Source organism: Cajanus cajan, chromosome 11 (genome assembly GCF_000230855.2).
Source record: "Cajanus cajan strain Asha chromosome 11, NIPB_CcT2T_4, whole genome shotgun sequence".
Taxonomy (NCBI): Eukaryota; Viridiplantae; Streptophyta; class Magnoliopsida; order Fabales; family Fabaceae; genus Cajanus; species Cajanus cajan.
Window position 1 is genome coordinate 44357816 of NC_138527.1, and position 20720 is coordinate 44378535.

General features: G+C 31.6%; 2 protein-coding genes across 2 annotated transcripts; both read right to left on the minus strand.

The window, feature by feature from the left end:
* Positions 1-1386: 1386 nt before the first annotated feature.
* Positions 1387-6006, minus strand: LOC109810921 (THUMP domain-containing protein). Its single transcript, XM_020374528.3, has 7 exons — positions 5847-6006; positions 5634-5750; positions 4701-5189; positions 3691-3830; positions 3445-3565; positions 2311-2451; positions 1387-1713 (listed from the first exon to the last, which is right to left on the minus strand). The coding sequence occupies exons 1-7, from the start codon at positions 5919-5921 to the stop codon at positions 1630-1632; spliced, it is 1167 nt and encodes a 388-aa protein (XP_020230117.1). The 5' UTR covers positions 5922-6006; the 3' UTR covers positions 1387-1629.
* A 1943-nt stretch (positions 6007-7949) lies between these two features.
* Positions 7950-13053, minus strand: LOC109810835 (hexokinase-3). Its single transcript, XM_020374408.3, has 9 exons — positions 12580-13053; positions 11200-11356; positions 10937-11116; positions 10421-10495; positions 9750-9905; positions 9579-9677; positions 9373-9500; positions 8632-8713; positions 7950-8536 (listed from the first exon to the last, which is right to left on the minus strand). Exons 1-9 carry the CDS (start codon positions 12849-12851, stop codon positions 8183-8185), a joined length of 1503 nt encoding a protein of 500 aa, XP_020229997.1. The 5' UTR covers positions 12852-13053; the 3' UTR covers positions 7950-8182.
* Between the last annotated feature and the right edge of the window lie 7667 nt (positions 13054-20720).

Sequence of the window (20720 nt, forward strand, 5' to 3'; positions counted from 1 at the left end):
TAGGGAAAACCAAGGTTTTTTAAGAAATGGTATGCAACTATGATATTGGTGGCAACTTCAAAATTTTTAGATTGTTATTGATGTCACATCAGTCAATTTTATCCATAATTTTCACAATATCAATTAATTAATCTGATGATGGGTGACAATGACAACAAACTAAATTGACCGAGCCTAACTGATAAAAATGGTCTTGTGATTGAACTAACATGGTTGGGTCCATTTTTGAGGTATATGGTATATTAAGCACGTTTCAAGATATGATTTGCAAGAAAAACGTTTCAAGTTGTTTTTTCTTTTAAAAGAAGGTAAGAAACAGTTTTTAGACAGTCAACTAAAATTTATAGGATGTCATGAATGGTCCATGACCATGCCCACGTCACTAAAATTTCTCTCCTCACCAAACTCTTCTATGCCATGGCACCCGTGGAACAGTTTATAACGATCTTGAATTATATTTTAAATTTTACGAACCCTGCCAATGCAGAAGTAATTTTGAATCATGCCAATGCTCATAGCATTATAATAAATTCCAATAGATTTAGCCTGAGCGCATTGGCATTTCAAAATTTAAAGCATAATTAATTACCACTAAGAAGTAAGACTCTCAACGGCTGAAGTTTAACTTCATTAAACAATATTAGGCAACACATTGGCCTTTCTATATTTTAAGCATAATTCTCTACCATATTCTTGAAATCTTATAGCCAATGTAACAATAATTTTAATTTATGCCTGCGTGAACCAATCTTAGTCATGATGATAGAGGTATCATAAAAAGAAAGGAAAATTATACCGATTTTCCTTGAAATATTTTTAAATAACACATCTTTTCTCTAATTTTTAAATGATTAACTTTTCTTATTTATTTATTTAAGTGATATATACAACTTATATAAGATGACATTTGTGTACTCTTAAAAGACAACAAGTTTTTAAAACAAATATCAATAATTAAATAAAACCGTGATCTTTTATTCAATTTTAATTCTCAAATTATACCTCAAATATCATACATGTTATAATTTAAAAAATATATCAACTTAATTATTTTCAAAATTGAAAAACAACAAATTTTCATAAGGACAAAATATACATATTCGAAAATAAAGAATACACACATGTAATTAATAGAATATGAATTGATTTTTATTTTTTCGACTTTTATTTGTTTCCCTTCTCTCGCTTTAACTACTAACATTATTTTAAGTTAGGTGAGTGATTTTTAAAAACTAAAGATGTGTCATTTAAAGAAATCTTAGAGGTGAATGCAATTTTTCCTAAAAAGAAAGATAATGAACGTTTAGCACATTGGAACATCAATTTTTAAAGCATAAATGCCATGGAGAGAAGGAATTTTAAAATACTTTGATGGATAACTACGGCTGAAATTCAATTTAAAATTTGTTAAATAATATTATAAATCCAAATATGACATATTACTCTGCTACGTAAGAACTTTTCGCTTGATTTGCGAGAACTAACTACACTGAAAGGACTAGTTGCAAGAACCATCTAACACTATCCAAAATGAAAACTGTCAAAAAGACCAGACATGAAGGTGAAAGTAAATACGTTAAGCTGTTATAATGCTGCAACAACAAGAAGCATAGAAGCTGTCTGGAAGACTCATTCTTTAGGTGATGTTAACTGCCTCAGATTGTACTTGGACAACTCCTTGTATTTCTCAATGACCCCGATCAAGCACACAGTCTGCCAAGCAAGAGAGGATGACGATCATTAGTTATGTGCTAAACTCATACAAATAAAAGATAGTAAATTACATACTATGAAGCCAACACTACAGAATTGTGCTAAGGGTGAATTCCCAAAACGGTATATTAAAACAAAGTTTAGCACTTAAAAAAGAATGCACTTGTAACTTTCAAGGTGTATGCCCAAACTATGAAAGTGCTTTTAGGTGACACCAAAAAGGCAAAAATCAATAACTGCCTCAAGAGAAGCAAAATTAGTGGTTCTACAGCCAAAGCGAGAGTAAAGGTAGAAAACAAATATTTTTGAGAGTTTTTTCTAATAGAAAATTTATTAAACAATTTTTAAAGAAAACAACTAAAAAATGCATAGAATTCACAGAAAAACTAAGCAGACAATTTGGTGGGGCAATTAAGCGAGTAAATATAATAGCAGTCAATTTGAAATGATAAATGAAGGAAAATAATCTGGCACATCATGAAAAGCACATCACAACATTACTGCTGCTAGGGGGGAGGACAAGATGAGTACATAAGATAAGCTGGCATGATGACATGCAGTTTAACTTAAATTCCAGACAGACCATGGTTTTCTTACCCTGGCAATTTCAACTACTATTGTTTTATCAGGATTTTTTAGATCAACTTTATGAGGTCCAGGCACTGACTTTGCAACAGCATCGATGATTTCCATCCTGTCAACACCAGTATTCGCCCGGGCTTCATACAATACAGCAAACTACACATGAGAATAAATGTGTCAGCTACAGACAAAAGGAGCCAACCGTAGAAATTTAGAAACAACTAAGCATACACCGATACACGTTGTTAACATTTGCTTCTTGTAGGACAAATTAGACATAAGACATTCTACACTAATGAAATTAGTTTTCTGGACTGCTTGAAAGCAGGCTCCTCTTGTTATGCGGACATAATGCACGTGCCAAATTTCAGTTTTAGAATAACAACTTCATTTCTAATTCTGACATACAGCCACCACTGTATATTTTAATAATAACATATTCCCATTGGTTAGGTGTATCATGTATGAACTAGACTTTTGTTATAAAAAAAAACAAAGCATGTGTCTCACAATTGCCATAATCGAAATTTTGAATAGATATAAATAAAATGTTTTTATTGTAGTAATGGTGGCAAGGAATGGAAATAGATAATATTGGAGACAATTGCAATGGAAGCTATGGTACAACAGTAGCTTTAGCAGCAAGACAAGAGGCAATATAGGTGGTGATGATGAAGCCAACAGACAGCAACATGCAGAATTTTTCAAAATTTGCTTTCTTTGTTGGGGTTTAGAATTATGAAGGATCTTATTTTGTTGCTTTCAAATCGTAAGAAATCTGATTCCAATTCTAAAAGTCATATCAAACATGAATATTTAAAATTTGATGGCCCAACTTTTTATTTCAAATTAAGATCCCTAAGCACCCAAATGGATCATTAGTTATTTCATTCATAAGACATCAAAACAAAATAACCTTTGTGGCCGTGTTCTCCCACCTCCTTCAACAGAAAATAAAAATAAAAATCTTGGAATGACTTGTTTGTGATGTTTAAGAAAATTTAAACTCTTGAATGCAGTAATGAGTTTAGGTAAAAGAATAATTGTTAAACTTACTGTAAATATACTTACCCCAGCTATATTAAAGTCACAATATTAACATTGGTAACATTTTTGTGGTTTGATAATAATCATGCATAGTATTATTACCTTTTGTGGAGTTTGTGTTTCCACAGGAAAGTACTGTTCCACAAGAGGCTTGATTGCTCTTGAAATTTCCTCCTTTGAAGCATAACATGACACTTCAATTGGCAAAATTCTCAAAATAAACCTGGAAGTTGTCAAAACTGCCTTAGTGTTTTTCAGTGCTTAAATAATTATATATATATATATATATATATATATTTATAGAGAGAGAGAGAGGGAGAGGGAGAGAGAGAGAGACTACAAATATACCTTGACATATGCTTCCTTGTTGACGCTGCCGATGTCACTATCCGATGAACTATATCCGTGGGGCTTTTATCTCCATCTCTCTTCTTCATTTGAACAAATACTACACCATTACAACCAGAATCAAGCTTGACAAAGCGCCTCTGTCCAAAGAAAAAAAGACCCTTAGCAAAACACACCCAAATACATAAATGAAAGACTAAAGTGAATGTTGAAACAAATCGCAGGGGCAGATGCCAACTGTACCCTCAAATTATACTCCAACACACAACAAACGGAAGAATTAAATTAAGCAGAGTGTCTTTCAACAAAATAAAATTTACTCTTCACATAAAAAATAAACTCTATTGGGGAAAAATGATAAATATAAAAGCTGATCCTCGTACTACTTAATTAATACAACTCATAAGAAGTGACTGTTTCAGATATCTAGATGATTCTACTCTTAAAGTCAATTTTAGACACCCCCCCCCCCCTCTCCCCAATGCATCTTTTGTGAAGAAGTCAACAAATAAAGATGATATTCCAGGGCTATTTTTTACTCTAAAGGGTAATATTTCCAATATCATATATTTTCCATCTCGTGTCATAAAATGAGGAGGCATAAGAATCAGAAATTAGGGGCACAACCAAAAAAATAATAACATGGATGCCATAACCATGAAAAAGAAAAGAAAAGAAAAGAAAAGAAAACAAGGGCAGAAGAACTAAAGGGCTTTTAATTTGAGAAAATATTTTCAAGTTCAATTTTTTTTACTTTTAATTTAAAAAATGACACCTAGTTTCACTTGTTTTTTTATTTATTTTTAAAAATTTGTATTTGTACAAAATAACAGTTGAAAACAATAAGTTATTTTCAATATTTCCTACATAAATCACAAAATTATTATTGTCAGATAGGCCACAAAAATGATTGAGTGAACCAAGAAAATATAAGAAACATGAGATCTGTGAACCAAGCTTTTCACAGTAACAATAAAATAATATACAGAACATTAGTCTTATAAAGTCACCTTATTCTTGTCTCCCAATTCTTTGAGTTCTTCTTCAATTAACTTATCAATAGACTTCTCTTCCACTTTGTCACTAGAATCACATGTAGGCATGTTTGTTTTGCAGCACTGTTTCACAGCTGGTTGATCGTCAGCTGTCCCTTTTGTAGTCTTAAGATTGTCAATGTCTCCCTGATTATCACTAGCTTTATCTACAGCCTGACTGTGCGGTTCATCAACTTTATGAGGATCTGATTTTTCACCTGTTCCATCGTCATGACTGGCATTGTCATCATTAGAAGTATCCAATTTGGGCTTTTTGTCCCCCTTTTCCTCATCCCCCTCCCGCACCACCTTCTCCTCCCCCTCATCATCATCATCATCATCACCATCATCTTCATCACTGCTACAAGAAGAATCAGAATCTGCAAAAACAATTTTTTTATTCAAAGCTCTGCTGGGTAACTCCTTTACACTTGAATGTTCCCCATGAACTAGCTCTTCATAAAACTGCATGACAAAAAACAAAAAGCATGATATCATTTTACAAAGAATGGAAAAGAAAAAATAGAGCCCCACACTGCCACTCAATACAAAATACAAATTTAACGAAGTTAAAAAAATGAGAAAATATAATTGAAGCCTAAACTATTCCCTTCAGAAGTAAGAACAGTGTTTGAATGTTGGAGATAATATTGAATCTTGTGCTCGAAATAAACAAGCATCCAGGGAACAGCCGATTCAAGTCAAATTAAAAAGACTAAAAAGCTAGTCTAATCGAAGAACTAGCCAACTTCTTCAAATGATACACTAAACTAATAATACAATATGCGAAAGGGAAAAGAAATAAAAACCTAGCACAAATGGAAATTTGTATTCGAATAAATTGAAAAGTTGATAGAATTGGGCGTGTTTAAACTTTAAAGTGTGGAAAAGGAAAAGGAAAAAGCATACGGAATCGAGAATATTGAGAGCTTCACGAGAGGCTTGGTGCTCCCTGCCTCCATCGCAAGTGATGAAGAAGCCTTGCACGCCAGGACGCAGAGGGTACGAACCCTTCTTCACTGCCTTCTGAAAACATTCATGAAATTGAAAACAAAGTCAGCAAAAAGAATAAGAGAAGCATGGAAATTCAAAAGCCACATAATAACACAAGAGAAGAGAGACGTTGTGAGGAAGATAGCGTTTTCTCTTTTTGCCGTCGGCGGCGGCGGCACCATCGGATTTACCCTTCGGCGCCATACCACAGCTTCACACTGCTCCGTTTTTTCTTTTTCCCTTATTTATTTCTCCAATGAACTCAACCTCCCGCAATCACATCAATTTCTTAAGATACTTTACCATCGAATTCGTTTCTTAGAAAAATTTAATTAGTCACAATTTGTAAATAACTAATTTTATCATTTTTAAAAACCAACATAATAAAATTTAAATATTTTAACAAATTATTTTTGATAAACTAAGATATCTCCTAATCAAACTTTAACTAATCTTTCGAAGCTGTTATGAATAAAACTTAAGTCATCAATTTCAAATGCAATGTTCTTAATACAAGTTTTATCTTTGAAACAAGCAATGAAAATTTGTAAATACATTATATATATATTTATTTCTTACTTATTTAAATTAATTAACCTATTATTTATGAAGACAACCTTATCACGATTACAAGTTGATTATAGTATAGTTGTCATGAAATTAACAAAATTTAAATATGACCATTAAAATATTATCTTTTATGTTCCTTTCACTTGTTTACATATATATTTAAAAATTCGATAAAAACATATATAAATCATAAAAAAAACGCATCAAAGATTGATAAATGTAGATCTAAATACATTATATATCCTTAATAGAACCTAGTCAACTCTTATTGTCAATACATACCATAGTAGGGATGGAAAAAGAAATTTATGCATATATATATATATATTAAACCTATCACATATAACAAATAGGTAATTTAAATAAATATTTACAAGTACAAATATTTTTTTTACTGGTTTATAAACTAAACAAAAATAAATATAATAGTATCCATACTCACAATATCCACTAAATAAAACTAGTTAAATATTTATATATTTATCTTACATTTTTTTAATATTTTAACAAAATTAGCCTTAAATATAGATTCAAAAATTTATGTCAATTATTTATCTTTAATATTTCAATAAAATTAACATGTACAAATTTAAATTTTTTTATATTTTAAAAATATTAAAAAATTATAAATATTTATGAATATTTACATATATCTGTAAATTTTGCAATTACTTACTTAATGGATACTCATATCAATATGAGATGAATTTTCATGTGATAAAATTAGAATTGATATCGTACTATTTACGTCATGAGATCTCATTATCATCCCTATCCCTTAAGTTTATATATTTAACGAAAAAGAGAAAGAAAAGGGCTGGTGGTAAATTAGAATTGGTTTTGGACCGGCTTGGTTGTTTTGTGGCAAGATCGTGGACAATATTAGAAGAAATACTAGTATGAGTTATGATTTATGAGGATCTTGGCGAAAGCATGTTAAACAATGGGAATTGAATTTAGAACATGGAAGAAATAAAGAATATTGCAATATTCATTTTCTTATTTCAACTCATAACTAGCTCTGTTTTGTGCGTCATTTACTTAAGATAACTAGCTCTGTTTTTGCAGTCGGCAGTCTTCGAACAGAGTCAAGGCTTTAAAGGCCCTTCAAGTGACACAACCTACCCTTTTATAGAAGCATGTGTGACCTTACACCAGTTGGAAAACTTGGGAGGCAGTGAGGAAAACGATAACTCAAAAAAAAGAAACAAATGAAGGAAAAATGCCATCATTTTGACGAGAAGGAACAAAGGAATGCTCTGTACCATATAAAATTAAGTCGAACTAATCTAGTGAATTCAACACAATTTTTTAATAATAAAATATTAAAAGATTAAAAAGATATTACAATAACATTGTTTCAACATTTTTATACCCAAGTCATAATAATCTTCCAATATTGCTTACGATAACTGTCGAGCGTCACCGAGGGCAGGGTCATCAAGGCTGCAGTGGTTAGTAACAAAATCTGACGAGTTTTAGAGCGATTTGTGCAAAGTGGAGATAACAGAGAAACATGCAGATTTCATAATTTTTTAACACGAAAACAAGACGCGTAAGCAATTTCAATCTCAAGACATACTCCAAGTCCTAATACTAATGTGTAACACACCCAAATGATCTCAACTGATATGAGAGATCAATGCCATAAAACACACTCCGTTAAAAAATAATAATAATTATATAAATGAAGATAACTTGGTCAAAGAATAGACGAAACCTTCCTTTATACAGAGATATTAAACATGGAGAATAAATTCTGATTTACATGACTATACGTGTGTGTGTGCCTCTATATATATATATATATGTACATATATATATACACATATATACATACATATATATATCAAATAATTTATATATATTTATAGCAGGTGTACCCTATCCACAGTTTAGGATGAATAGGAGGCAGCAAGCAGTGCCGCCCCAATGCCAGATCCATCTTCAGTGACCTTTAGAATTACATGTTTGGCAATATCTTCCCCTAATATTTCATTTAGAGCTTCACGCAAGTACTCCCTAAACAATAAATATTTAGAATACAATCCCCCTTCAATTGCCACAACTGTTCTTCTCATTTTCATATCACTTCTACTTCGTCCGCCTGTGATGCCACCGCTCCCGTCCCTACCAATCTTCTTCAAGATACCAACAATACCAGCAGCTGCCAATCGTGCTGCTCTACGAGTCACCACATCACACACCTTCACCACAATTTTTCTTGCTTTCAAAGGAACATCAGGAATCTGAGACCACCCAAATACATAATGAAGTATTATTAGGCTATTAGCAGTCAAGGGTACTCATTTAGGGAAATGACATGTGTGTCTCACTTGTTTACCTCAAAGATGTCATTAAGGATTCTTGCTACTTCTCTCAAGTCAGGAGAATTATCCTCATGCATGGCAGCCATGAAAGGAGTCCTGAAATTCCATCAGGTAATAGTTTTAAAATAAGAGCTTTGGAGTTGGAGGATAATGGAACACAGTAGACTTCACAATTTGCACACCATTTCAGAAGAGGAGCAAAAACTAGCAAATTACAACACCAAGAAAATATATCTTTTAATATTAAGCCTAAGGTTTTCTCATTAATGGGATCAAAGTCTATAACCATGCAGCTGGAGTCAAATATATCCATATCCTCTCACAATCACATAATATACAGAAAATTCACTTTTTTGTAACAATAAACCCTTGCACGTTAAGTAAATGAAAATCATGTGATTTACACAAAATCTTATTACGACCAACAGGATGAGAAGAAATTAATCAACCAAGTTTAAGGCATTAAAATTGGTCACTGGTGATTAAAATCAAAATGGAATCGAACTATTAACAGAAAAGCCAGACTTCAAAATAAATTAACAGAGAATACATTAGAAAAATACATAGAAATACTAAATATCAAATAGAAGTCTTTGAAGGTCATGGATCTTTAGCTTAGAAAAGACTGGACAAAGATGGATATCCACGTCAATATCAAATTTTAGTACAAATTTATTTACAATAATATTTCAACACTCATTTCAGATGTGTCTTCCCTTGGTGTACAAAGTAAATAACTGAGATTCGGTACTCACCTCAGTATGAAAGGTGTTGAAAGCTTGGGTGAAATAGGTCCCAAGACATCAGACTCTAATGACATCCTGAGAATGACTCTCCTCACGATGTCACCAAGATACATTCCTGATATCATTTTCTCAAAACCCTGCATCCAAATCACCAAAATTTTAGTTATGACAATGACAAATCAAGCAACAGGAGTCATCAAAATGCAGAACCTCACTTGATCATTTGGATTTGGGCTCTCAGCATCCAAATCAATATCATACGATGTTCTTGGTAAGTGAGATGACCAAAAGTTTCCCCATTCCATATTGACAACCTAAAAACCGAAGGGTTAAAAAAGCAACATCATACCAACAAAAAAACAAGTGAAAAGTAGAAAGGGCAATACCATGCGTCCAGATGTCATAAGAAGACCTTGACACTTGATAATAGCATCAATTCGTTCCAAATAGCAGGCATTTGTACCAGTACCAATTATAATTGCAGCAACAGTATCCGGATCATGATAATGTCCAACTGCTAATGTTCCAACAGTGTCATTAACCTGTTGAAAGATAACATTATATCATGTTTCACATAATAATCAGTAATATAATGAAACAAAAAGGATTTATGTTACACAACAACACGCTTTTTTCCCGCACAATTTCTCAACAACAATGTAATGTATACAGGTCATTTCTACAAATATTACCATTCATCCTTCAGTAAAGAAATGTAGAATTAACAGTACAAAAAAAAAGAATTAAAAAAGTAGCAAATCATTTGACACGCATACCCAACTCTTACATCTAGATTGATCAAATTATTGCATGGAAATGTCATGAGACTTGATAATAATAATAATAATAATAATAATAATAAAATAAAAACTCAGGCATTCTATATGTACATTAAATATATCTTAGAAAAACATAATTAACTGAGGCAGATGTGACCTCAGAATTCACCAGACAGTTTAATCCCAGTTGTGTAATTATATAAACATTTTTTTGGCAGTAAATTTGGGTGGTGGGGGGAAAGGAATATAACTATAGGTAAAAGAATGTACTTCCTTACCAAGGCAGCCACCCGCACATCTAGGCCTTTCCGTGTCAAGGCTTCTTGCAAACATGCTGCAACATCTCTTCCTACCTGATAACATAAAGTTTTGTTCTTAATATAACTTGGCTATGATATTTCCAAACTGCTACTGAAAGATCAAGTGCAAATAGAACAGGTATTTCATTTCCATTTTGTAACTGTTTAAAGGGGTAAAACACAAATAGCCATTTTGAAAAACTGATTTGGCCTGGCCAGTTAAATGGCTGCACTAAAACCTATGTCAATGTAATTGAAAATCAACAATTAAATTCAGCTAAACCACTAACCAAGTGCCTTGGGCTTGTAAATAATTTTTTTTGTATAAAGTATAAAACTAATCAAATTATTACCCTGTTCAACATCATGCATTTTCTCCTTAAACATGCACAAATTGCCACTAAATTTAGTGAAGTTTATGATGAACAATGAACACAAAGTTCGCTATGAATACAAGCTTTCACCAAGAAACTGCTTGAAAGTCAACTAACTAACCAAATCTCGAATTGAAAACCCTTTTGTCCATTTGATTAAAATGCCTGAGGAAACAGACATTTGTTTCACAGGAAAGGAGAATGTAAACCCAAGCTCCCTTCTGTCATGTGAAATATTCAAACCATCTCCTTCTTTAGCAATGAAATCCTTCAATGAAGACGCAATAAAATCAAAGAGATCCTGCAAGCAACAAAATCAATCAACCTCCACAATGTTAAATACCATAGAACTCCAAAATTTTAGTGTTTTTTTGATCAAGTCACCTCAGTTGTGCTGGTCATTACATCTTCGGGGATTGGTTGTCGTTCTACTTCTACTTCATGTTCCAAATCTGAAGATGGTTGACCACTTAATTGAACCCGCAAAACCCTAAAATTCGTACCCCCAAGGTGAAGTGCATAATATGTTCCTCTCTCAGTCCTGATAGAGGAAAAATATATATACATATATCAGTTTTATACTCATTGATGACCCATGTGCCTCGCCATCAATGTGCACTAATAGTAGCATACAGGGTGAATGATTTGACCCGGTAAAACACAAAACAAGCATAAATGCAATCACTCCAAAATCAGGCTCAAGCATGTTGATGGCCCGTAAGACCAGCCATCAATGTGAGCTAAATAGTAGCATACAGGATGAATGATTTGACCCAGTAAAGCACAATACAAGTATAAATGCAATCACTCCAAAGTTACAGTCAAGCATGTTGATGACCCGCAAGCCTTGCCATCAATGTGCACTAAATAGTGGCTCACACGGTGAATCATTTGACCCGGTAAAGCACAAAACAAGTATAAATGCAATCACTCCAAAATTAAGCTCAAGCATGTTGATGACCCAGAAGACTCGCCATCAATGTGCACTAAATAGCAGCATACAGAATGAATCATTTGCCCCGGTAAAGCACAAAACAAGTATAAATGCAATCACTCCAAAAACCACAGAGTCTGTGACTCATTCTCGCAGATTTCATATTACCATAAGTATCGACATGAATCATGCATCACATATGGAATTTTCATTAACAGTACATTACACTAGATATTTACTGGACGTTGCAAAAGAAAAGTTCTTTTTCATATCCACAGCACGCCCAATTCAAAAAAGAATTTAATCAGAATACAATGACATCGACAATGCTGTCAAGCAACCAATCCTGGGTTGTCATATCGTCAACTTTTACGATAATTATTTTAAGAGTCGTTCCTAAGACATCATGATAATTACTTCAAAAATCTTTAAGTTGATCACAGCCAATCAAGATTAAACTTTTCAAAAGGAATGCGACTCGCACACATGAAAACAACATAGAACAGGAACAAATGCCCGTAGTTAGTAAGAAATATGCACAAACCATCATACGAGTGAAAACAGCAAACAAACAGTAACTTGAAGAAATTAAACTACAGACAGCAGTGCATTAAGAAAAACAAAGATAGGGAAAGCGAGATGGCAAGGTTGTACTAAGGAATCAAACAATGGGGGAAAGAACAATCACTTCTTGGTCAAGAACTGCATAATATCGAATGAAAGAAGTTAAAAGACACAAGAAATAGTATAAAAAAAGAAGGAAGTTCATTGAATGGCGCAGTTAAGGGGGAAAGAAATTGGACCCTAATGTAATGGGAAAAAAAGATTACCCATTGGGGAGATTATCGACGAATGTGAGAAGCATTTTGAGCTTGGAGCCACCTTCAGAGGCCAAACCGGCGTGCATCTCGACCGCCATGGCATCCACGACTTGCCTCAACCTTCCAACGCTGGTGTCGCACCCTTCCTCGAGTTCCCTGACCACACTGGCCACTTTGTTCCACTTCCTCCGGCTCCTCAGTCTCCGGCCGACGACCAGCGCCGCCACCGCGCAGGTGGCGACGGCGACCGTGACTGCGACCCCCACGACCGCTCTCCCCATGGCCCCCGATCAGGCAAGCAACCTACATCCTACCCCACTCTCCCCCGATTGGCGAGCAGCGTAGGGCGGCGTTTGAACATGCACGAGGCGAGACCCTCGATTGCGCTCCGGCGATTGGATGAGAGAGAGAAAGAGAGATACGGCGGCTACGGAGTGGTTTGGAATTAGGATGCGCTTCAATGGAAGGAAGGACCAATATGGAAACTTTTATAAGCTCCGCGTATTGACGGATTTGCCCTCTCACATTTTCCAATATTTCGGATTTGTCACGGTATCTCTTCCCGATCTTTTTACCGTTTATGACAGATTTTGAGGTTAATGACAACTTTGACTTGTGCTCTTCTTTTTCGTTCTTTCTCTTTCTCCCTTTTTTCCAAATGCCCTCTCTTTTTTTTCAATATGTTTTCTCTATTTAATTTATACACCACCCTCTCCATCTCAATTAAATACTTTTTCAAATTGGATACTATAGAAACGACTACGACTCTTCTTTTTCTGTTTTCACTTTAACTTTAACTCTTTAATTCTGAAAATAAATGTGTACGTAGAAAGGAGGTGTTTTCCATTAATGACATGTATCTAATTTTATTAATTAAATTCTGCAAGAAAAATAAATATGGGGAGGAAAAGTATTTTTCACATTAATGACATGTATCTCTTTTATTAATTTAATCCCGGAATCATTATAAGAGACCTTATTTTATAAAGGTTAGTCAATTGATTAAAAGAAAGAAGTTGGGGTAGTTAGACCATAGGGTTTAGGTTTAATTATCATTTATAATTTTTTTTGTAATTTTTTTACAAACCAAAGCAATAATATTAAAACTTAAAACTTTGCATAACCTCCCAATACTATGTTGATCCCACTGGATTACCATTTTAAGCTATATGCGTACTAATTAAAAATCTATATTATAATTGGCTTTAATCTTATTCTTCATATTTAAAAATATCCAAATTATTTTTCTTTTATTTCAGAAATTCGTGAAAAAAATGTTAGGTGGATTTCTGTTAAAGTATACAATTAAGTTTTTAAAACATACTCTCAAAATAAATTTATCAAGCATGTTCTTTTTATTTTCTCATCTCTATTTTTTTTTTTCAAATGTGCCTTAGTTTGCTCAAAAAAATAGTCACCCAAATTTATTTTATAATATGATTTCTGAAAATAAAAATATGAAACACAATCAAACATATCCTAAATGTTTAGGTATCTTCTACCCAAAAAAAAAAAAAAAAAGCATGTCCTAAATATTTATATATCTTTAAATTTATCAACCAAGAACCCTTCGACATTAATTTTATACTAAAAAGATGTCATCAAACTTTCCTTTTATTGAGAACATGTATTTTACTTGCCTTAAAGGTGCACTGGATTATTTTGTTTTCTCAAAAAATACTTCATACAAAACAGGAATATGCCTCAGTTCTTGTATTTAATATTAGTTTCTTCATGACAGCTATTGGTTCCATACAATATTAGTTTTTCAGTCTTAGCAGGTCGTTCTTTTAGACATTCCATCATCTATTTTTTATTAATTTTAAACTCCAATCTATTAAAAAAAATACAATATATCTTGAACATGTTAATGTCATTAATTATTTTAGGAAGGTGGAATAAATGGGTAGGGTTTGAAGGCATTATTAGTAGTTTGTTTTCTTGATAACAGATTCTATTCACATTGGTGTAGTTAGTATCTGAACAAGTACGACTTTTTTACTGGTTTTTACTGCAATTCGAAGAATGAAGAACCATCTATTTCTGGTTGAGATAAAACCACACAAGGATAACATTTAATAAATAAAAAAAATATGAGATAAAACCACCCAATTCAGTATGTTAGGTCATTTTTTTATAAATGTGTTAGGTCGGTCATCTTCACTCTTCAGCAATTAATACATTCTAACAACACCTTTTATCATTCTTTTAAAATTTACTAATTGGAAAATTGATTATTTTACACCGCCTAACAATTGTATACTACAATCTTGGATTGGAAAAAGAAGTAGAGAAAATGTGATAAATGCAGTGAGAAAAAATGATTATATAAAGAGGACTTAACATATTGAATTGCTCATCTTAACATACATTGTTTTAATTTGTAGAAAATTGGACTTAGATGAGGTCAATGATGGTTATAACTATTATAAAAAATAATACTAAACATAATATGGGGAAAGGAAGAGAGCAAAGGTAAAATGAAGAAAGGGGTATGTTGGTAATCTGCAGAGAAACAGAAGATTGTTATTGGGTGGAAAAGGAAGAGACAGAGGGAGATGAAGAAAATGATGGTGGTTGAACCTTGAACGTTGGAGAGGGCAGGACTGTAATTTCACTTGATTTATTAAGAAAAAGGTTATGAAAAAAAGACAGAAACGGCGACGGTAGCTGCGTATTTGAATCCGTACAGTACCAGCTGGAATCCGCTAAGTCCAGCTGTGTGTGCTCACAGGCGCACAAACCTAAAACATGTACTACTATTTTTATCAAAAACCTTTTTTTTTTAGGCCATTCATGTTTTTTTTTTAATTCAATGACATGTAAAAGGCAAATAATTAATGCCCATTTTAGGTTTAATAAAATTTTACCAAAATAAAGTTGAAAACATGAAAGAAAAAAAATTGGAAAATTTGAATGTTCTACTTAATTAATTTGAATGTTTTAAGAGAGTAATTATTAAAATGACATGGGAGTGTGCGGAACAAAAATTGATGGTGTGGGGAAATGAATATCTGTTGTGTTGATTTTGTCGAGTGAGAGAGAGATATTTTGACTCTTGCAGTAGTAATTGAAGAGGGAGGTTGGTGAAAGGAATGATCGTGACCGTACATTTATGAACTGTGTTTATTTTATGAAATTGAAACCAAGTTGACTTCACTCCTCACTTGTGTTGCCCTTAATAAGTTGTAGTATTTGTAGGGCTTCCAAAGGAATCTGTTTCCTTTGATAAAATAAAACACGTGCTCGCAATTCACCCACAAAACAAAATCTGATTAGACCTGTGGCCCATGTGACAACGACTACAAACATCAAACTTTGCTAATCACACTTACTATAATACTACCACTTCCACATCACCTTCCCAATATGCTCTTATACATTAATATTCTATACACTCACACATTCACAATTTCCACTTTTACTTTTTCATTAACATATATATCTGCACCTTTCATTGGATATGAAATTCTACTATTCAAGGTCTTCCCCCACAGAATAAGCCTTTATTATGTTGAACCCAACTTGTAAGAATCTATATTATGTTGACCCAAAGTTCAATGATTTGCCCTTAAAATCTATACATATTTACAGTAAATAGAATTAAAAGAAATTATGATATATTTTTTTAAAATTATCTTTGAAGAATCTAGAGTTTCAATACACACAAAATACAAGTAGTATATAACATCCTTTTAAGATTAAGAGGAGACCCATTACTCTCTTAAATATCATGAGTTGATAAATTATTTTAGAAGAGATCTTTCCTATACTTAAACTTTAGTTTTTATGAAGAAATTTTTTACTTACTAGTCATTACTATGGCTATTTTGTTATGAATAGAAATATGTTTGAGTTTTTCATGTTTGTTTTTAATTATGAATAACTTGGTCAGGAGTTCAAGATTACAACGATCTAAAAACAAGTGGTTTGGTTGAAGACGAAAAGAAAAAAATGAATGGACTAGTTTGGAGATTGTGGTGGGTTTGACCCAATAAGCTTACACATGGACAAGCCTATTCTCTTTTATGAGAAACTAAAATCAAACTCGTGTATTTGTATGGATTACTCTCTTGTATGTGACAAACATATTTATTCATAAAAAAAATATTTATATTAAAATAACATAATTAATTATTTGAGTTTTTTTAAAAAAATATAGAAAGAATAGAAATATTAAAATTAGATGCAGTCTTATATGTATTTTTATTGTACTTAAAATATTTATAAAAATATGTTTTCTTTACTACATGAAAAATTATTTTAAATTTTAAAAGAATTTAACTTATCTTAAATTTAAATATTTTGTAATTTTAAATGTGAAATGATAAGTATATTTAATTATTTTATAATTATATTATGAATAAAATTTTATTAAATTTATAATATTTATAATTTTATAAAATAATATTTTGAATATTTATTGTGAGTTAATAAAAATTTATTTAAAGCGCGAGTGACAAAATATCTCGTGTCTTCTTCTATTAATTCGCACATTTCATCCCGTTCTGTCCCATTTAATAAAGTAAGTTCAAAAATTCAACCTACTCTATTTTATAATTAAAAAAAGTTATATATATAATATTTATTAAAATTTAAATTAATAAACTTAATTTTCAGTGATAATTAATTTAGACACAATTAACAAAATACAAAAAATCATAAAAACAACTAACAAAACTATTTACACCTAGTTAAACCCTAAACACTAAACAAAAGTATTGTAAAAAAAATAATATGAAATTCACACCTTGTATTTTTATTTGTTAAATAAAATAAACTCTATAATACTTTTACATGTTTTAGAAAATAAATTCAAATTAGTATTAAAATAATCTTTAAACACATTTAAAATGAATAATATCGATAATAATTTAAAATTTTGGAAAACTGTTTAATTTTATTAATAATTTATAAATATATATTAGAATATAAATTACATATTGTATTAAATAAAAGTATTGTAAATAATAAAATTAAAATCAAACTCACATTATGTATTTTTATTTGTTAAAATAAAAGAAAGTATACAATATTTTTATATATTTTAATAAATAAATTCAAAATAGTATTGAAATGATTTTAAATTTTAATTTTTCCATAATATATATATTTTTATCTGTTAATAGAAATAAATTAATATTGTAAATGTATGTAATAAAAATTTGGTTTTAATTTTTAAACAAGTCTAAGATAAATAAAACTAACAATAATTTAAAATAAAAACAAATTTTTATAATTTAAATATGTTTTTAATATCTTAAATTTAAAATTATTTTTTTAATCCTGTAATTTTTAAAAAGTTTGTTTAAATCCCTCGTGTCACTAGTAACACATGTGAAAAATGATAAATTCAGACAATTATACATCAAATGAGTTTAATATTATGTTTTTACTAATAAATATACTAGTAGGTAGATTTTGTATGATAATTATAACACTGTAAGTTTTTAATTATTGTTTTTTAACAATAATTATTTACTTATACGATGTTTAAGTTGTGTTATGAGGCTCTGAAAGTTGAGAACTCTCAAGAGTCTAATTAGTTTTGAGAGCTTTTTAGTAGAGGTCTAATTAACCTTAAAGAGAGGAAGTACATAAGGTTTCTTTTGAGAATTGGGCATTGTAATCCCAACTTCTTAGAGACCTTAAAAAGGGTTGAGACAAAATAGATATCAATTCTGAAACTTCTACTTCTTCCTTCTAGATCCCCTGGAGGCATGAGAGGTTCCCTTGATACTTTATGTGGTGATCAACAACATTCAGATGCTAGGAATTTGAGTTAGGTGGTTGTGGAGCTCATGGAAGCTTGAAAGCTCGTATTTTCCTTCCTCCTCCATATCGTTGATTTTAGTGAGGTAAGGGAAGCTAAACTTGATTTTTGTTGAATTGTTGAGTCGTATATGCCTAAATTTTCTTTAAATTCTTGGCTATTTGATGAATCTGAGGTGGGATTTTGTTACATGTTGAGTTTTTTATGTCTTGAGTTTATGGGGTGATTTGGTGAGTGATGTAAATTGAGTTGCATGTGTTATTTGAACTTAAAATTGAGTTGTGAATGATAAGGAAAAGCTATTGGATGCATTGCATGCTTGGTTCTTTTGAGTTTTGGGTTTCAGAGTGCAATCTTCTTAATTTGCAAGTGTAGGCTTTCTGATGCAACATTGGGTGCAAATTCAACCAAAGATCTTTCTCTCACCCATATCGGGCGCAAGATCAGTAGCGTTGGGCGTGAGACATTGGCCTAAATTAAGTGGCACTAAGTGTGACCAAGGCGTAAAATCTTTACTTAGATGACATCGGGAGCCAGTGAGGTGACGTTGAACGTGAGTTAAGTAGAGGCTTTCTCTCAAATATAAGTTTAGACATGCATTTTGTCAAACAGAGCAAGAGATCCCATGAGTTCCCTACTTCAATCGTGTTGGGCGTGGATTGAGTGATGTTGAGCATGGACGAAGCAGGGAGCTCTTTGCCTCAGTGGCATTGAGCGCGGGTTGTTTTGATGAGACATGTTGTTTGATCGATGAATTGGTGAACATGAATATAATACTTTAGTTTATGGCATGTTGCTTGATGTATGACAAACGTTAAGTCTATATATATTGATATGTGGTGATAAATATATAGATGTGATATGGTGTATTATGGTGATGAGCATTAATGTGCTATATATGATTGTTATGTTTCAAATTGCATGGTTAGTGTGTTAAATAGACATTGGTATACTAATATTAAATAAGTTGTTGAGTGTTGGTATGCTAGTCTTGAATGAAGTGTATAACATTGAAGGGCGTTGTTTGAATGTTGAAGACCCCATATAGGAAGTATTGTTTTAAAGCTTTATGAGGTTAATTATTGAAAACCCTCACTGCATATGTGTGAAGCTTTTAGAGAGAATTTTGTTGAGCTTTTTTTAGGTCCTTAGTCAACGTGGAGTAAAGTATGAAATTGAGGATAACCATTAACTAATTATCGAAAAAGTTGTGCAATTATTTGCAAATAGTTAGTTGGTTAATTTCATGTGACTTAATAATGTATACCAAAGTCTTTGTACGCCTATATCCAACTATATTAATCTTAACGTTAAAACCAAACTTTCTTAATATAAGTGGCGACACTCAATAAATCAAAGGTAGAGATCGATGTCCCATTGTAGTTGTTGATCTAGCAAGCATATTGGGCATGAAAGTGTTAAGGTTAATTCGATAAAGTCAAGTCACTTAGACTATTCAGGTGTGCTGAGAGATTTTCATATGTGAATGCATGACGATATAGTGAGATGTATGCATATGATGTGTTGTATTCATATGTATTGGTTGAATGTCTTATTATATGACATTTACTTGGTGCGAGTTTGATTGCTTAGTGAGTAGCTTTTCAAATTGGTTGTTGTGTTTAAGGATTGTTGTATGATGTGAACTATGTGTTGTTGGTTTGAATGTTTACATGTGAGTGAGTGGTATAAATGTTTTTATTCTTATACTTGCTTTATTAATTTTTTGAAATATAGCTTACATTTGCTTGTTTTCATGTGGTGTAAATTGCGTTGACCATATTTGGTATGAGAGCAAAATAAGGATAAGTTACATAGGATTGAAATGGAGGCCATCATGTGAATGGTGATGTTTTTTAGACATTTTGGGCTACCCTTTTTATAGGGGTTATTGACTAACACTTAAAGCTTCATAGTTTACTTTTCAGATACATATATATTACATGTCCAATTATTTGTGAATGTATGGCTCTAAGTAATAGTAGTTATGCTACGAGTTGAGGATTTCACAAAGTGTAACGATCACAATAAGTCCTTACAAAAATAGTTGACAAATCCCTTAAAAAAGCAAGTATAAAAACTTTTTTTTTTTGAAATTACATAAACTAAAAATATTAGTTTTAAATTTGAGAGTTGAAAAATAAATTTATCATATTTAAGCTATTTTTTTATTATGTTATAGATAAGAAATAAGAAATGTTAACAATGATCCTCTTTTTAATCTAATTTTTATTTGATAAATTTCGTTTTCTTATTAATAAAACTTCCGTAAACTTAAACTAACAAGTTAAATTACACTTTTGGCCCTTTATCTTATTTTTTAAGATTCATTTTGGTCATTTATATTCTAAAATATTTATTTTAGTCATTTATTTCT

Coding starts and splice junctions, on each gene's coding strand:
- LOC109810835 (XM_020374408.3), bottom strand. CDS start 12,851: ATGGGGAGAGCGGTCGTGGGGGTCGCAGTCACGGTCGCCGTCGCCACC. Junction 9,906..10,420: donor ATGTGCGGGTGGCTGCCTTG/GTAAGGAAGTAC, acceptor ATCTTTCAACAG/GTTAATGACACTGTTGGAAC. Junction 9,678..9,749: donor TTATGACATCTGGACGCATG/GTATTGCCCTTT, acceptor TTCGGTTTTTAG/GTTGTCAATATGGAATGGGG.
- LOC109810921 (XM_020374528.3), bottom strand. CDS start 5,921: ATGGCGCCGAAGGGTAAATCCGATGGTGCCGCCGCCGCCGACGGCAAA. Junction 5,190..5,633: donor CTCTCAATATTCTCGATTCC/GTATGCTTTTTC, acceptor TTTGTCATGCAG/TTTTATGAAGAGCTAGTTCA. Junction 2,452..3,444: donor AAACACAAACTCCACAAAAG/GTAATAATACTA, acceptor TCTCATGTGTAG/TTTGCTGTATTGTATGAAGC.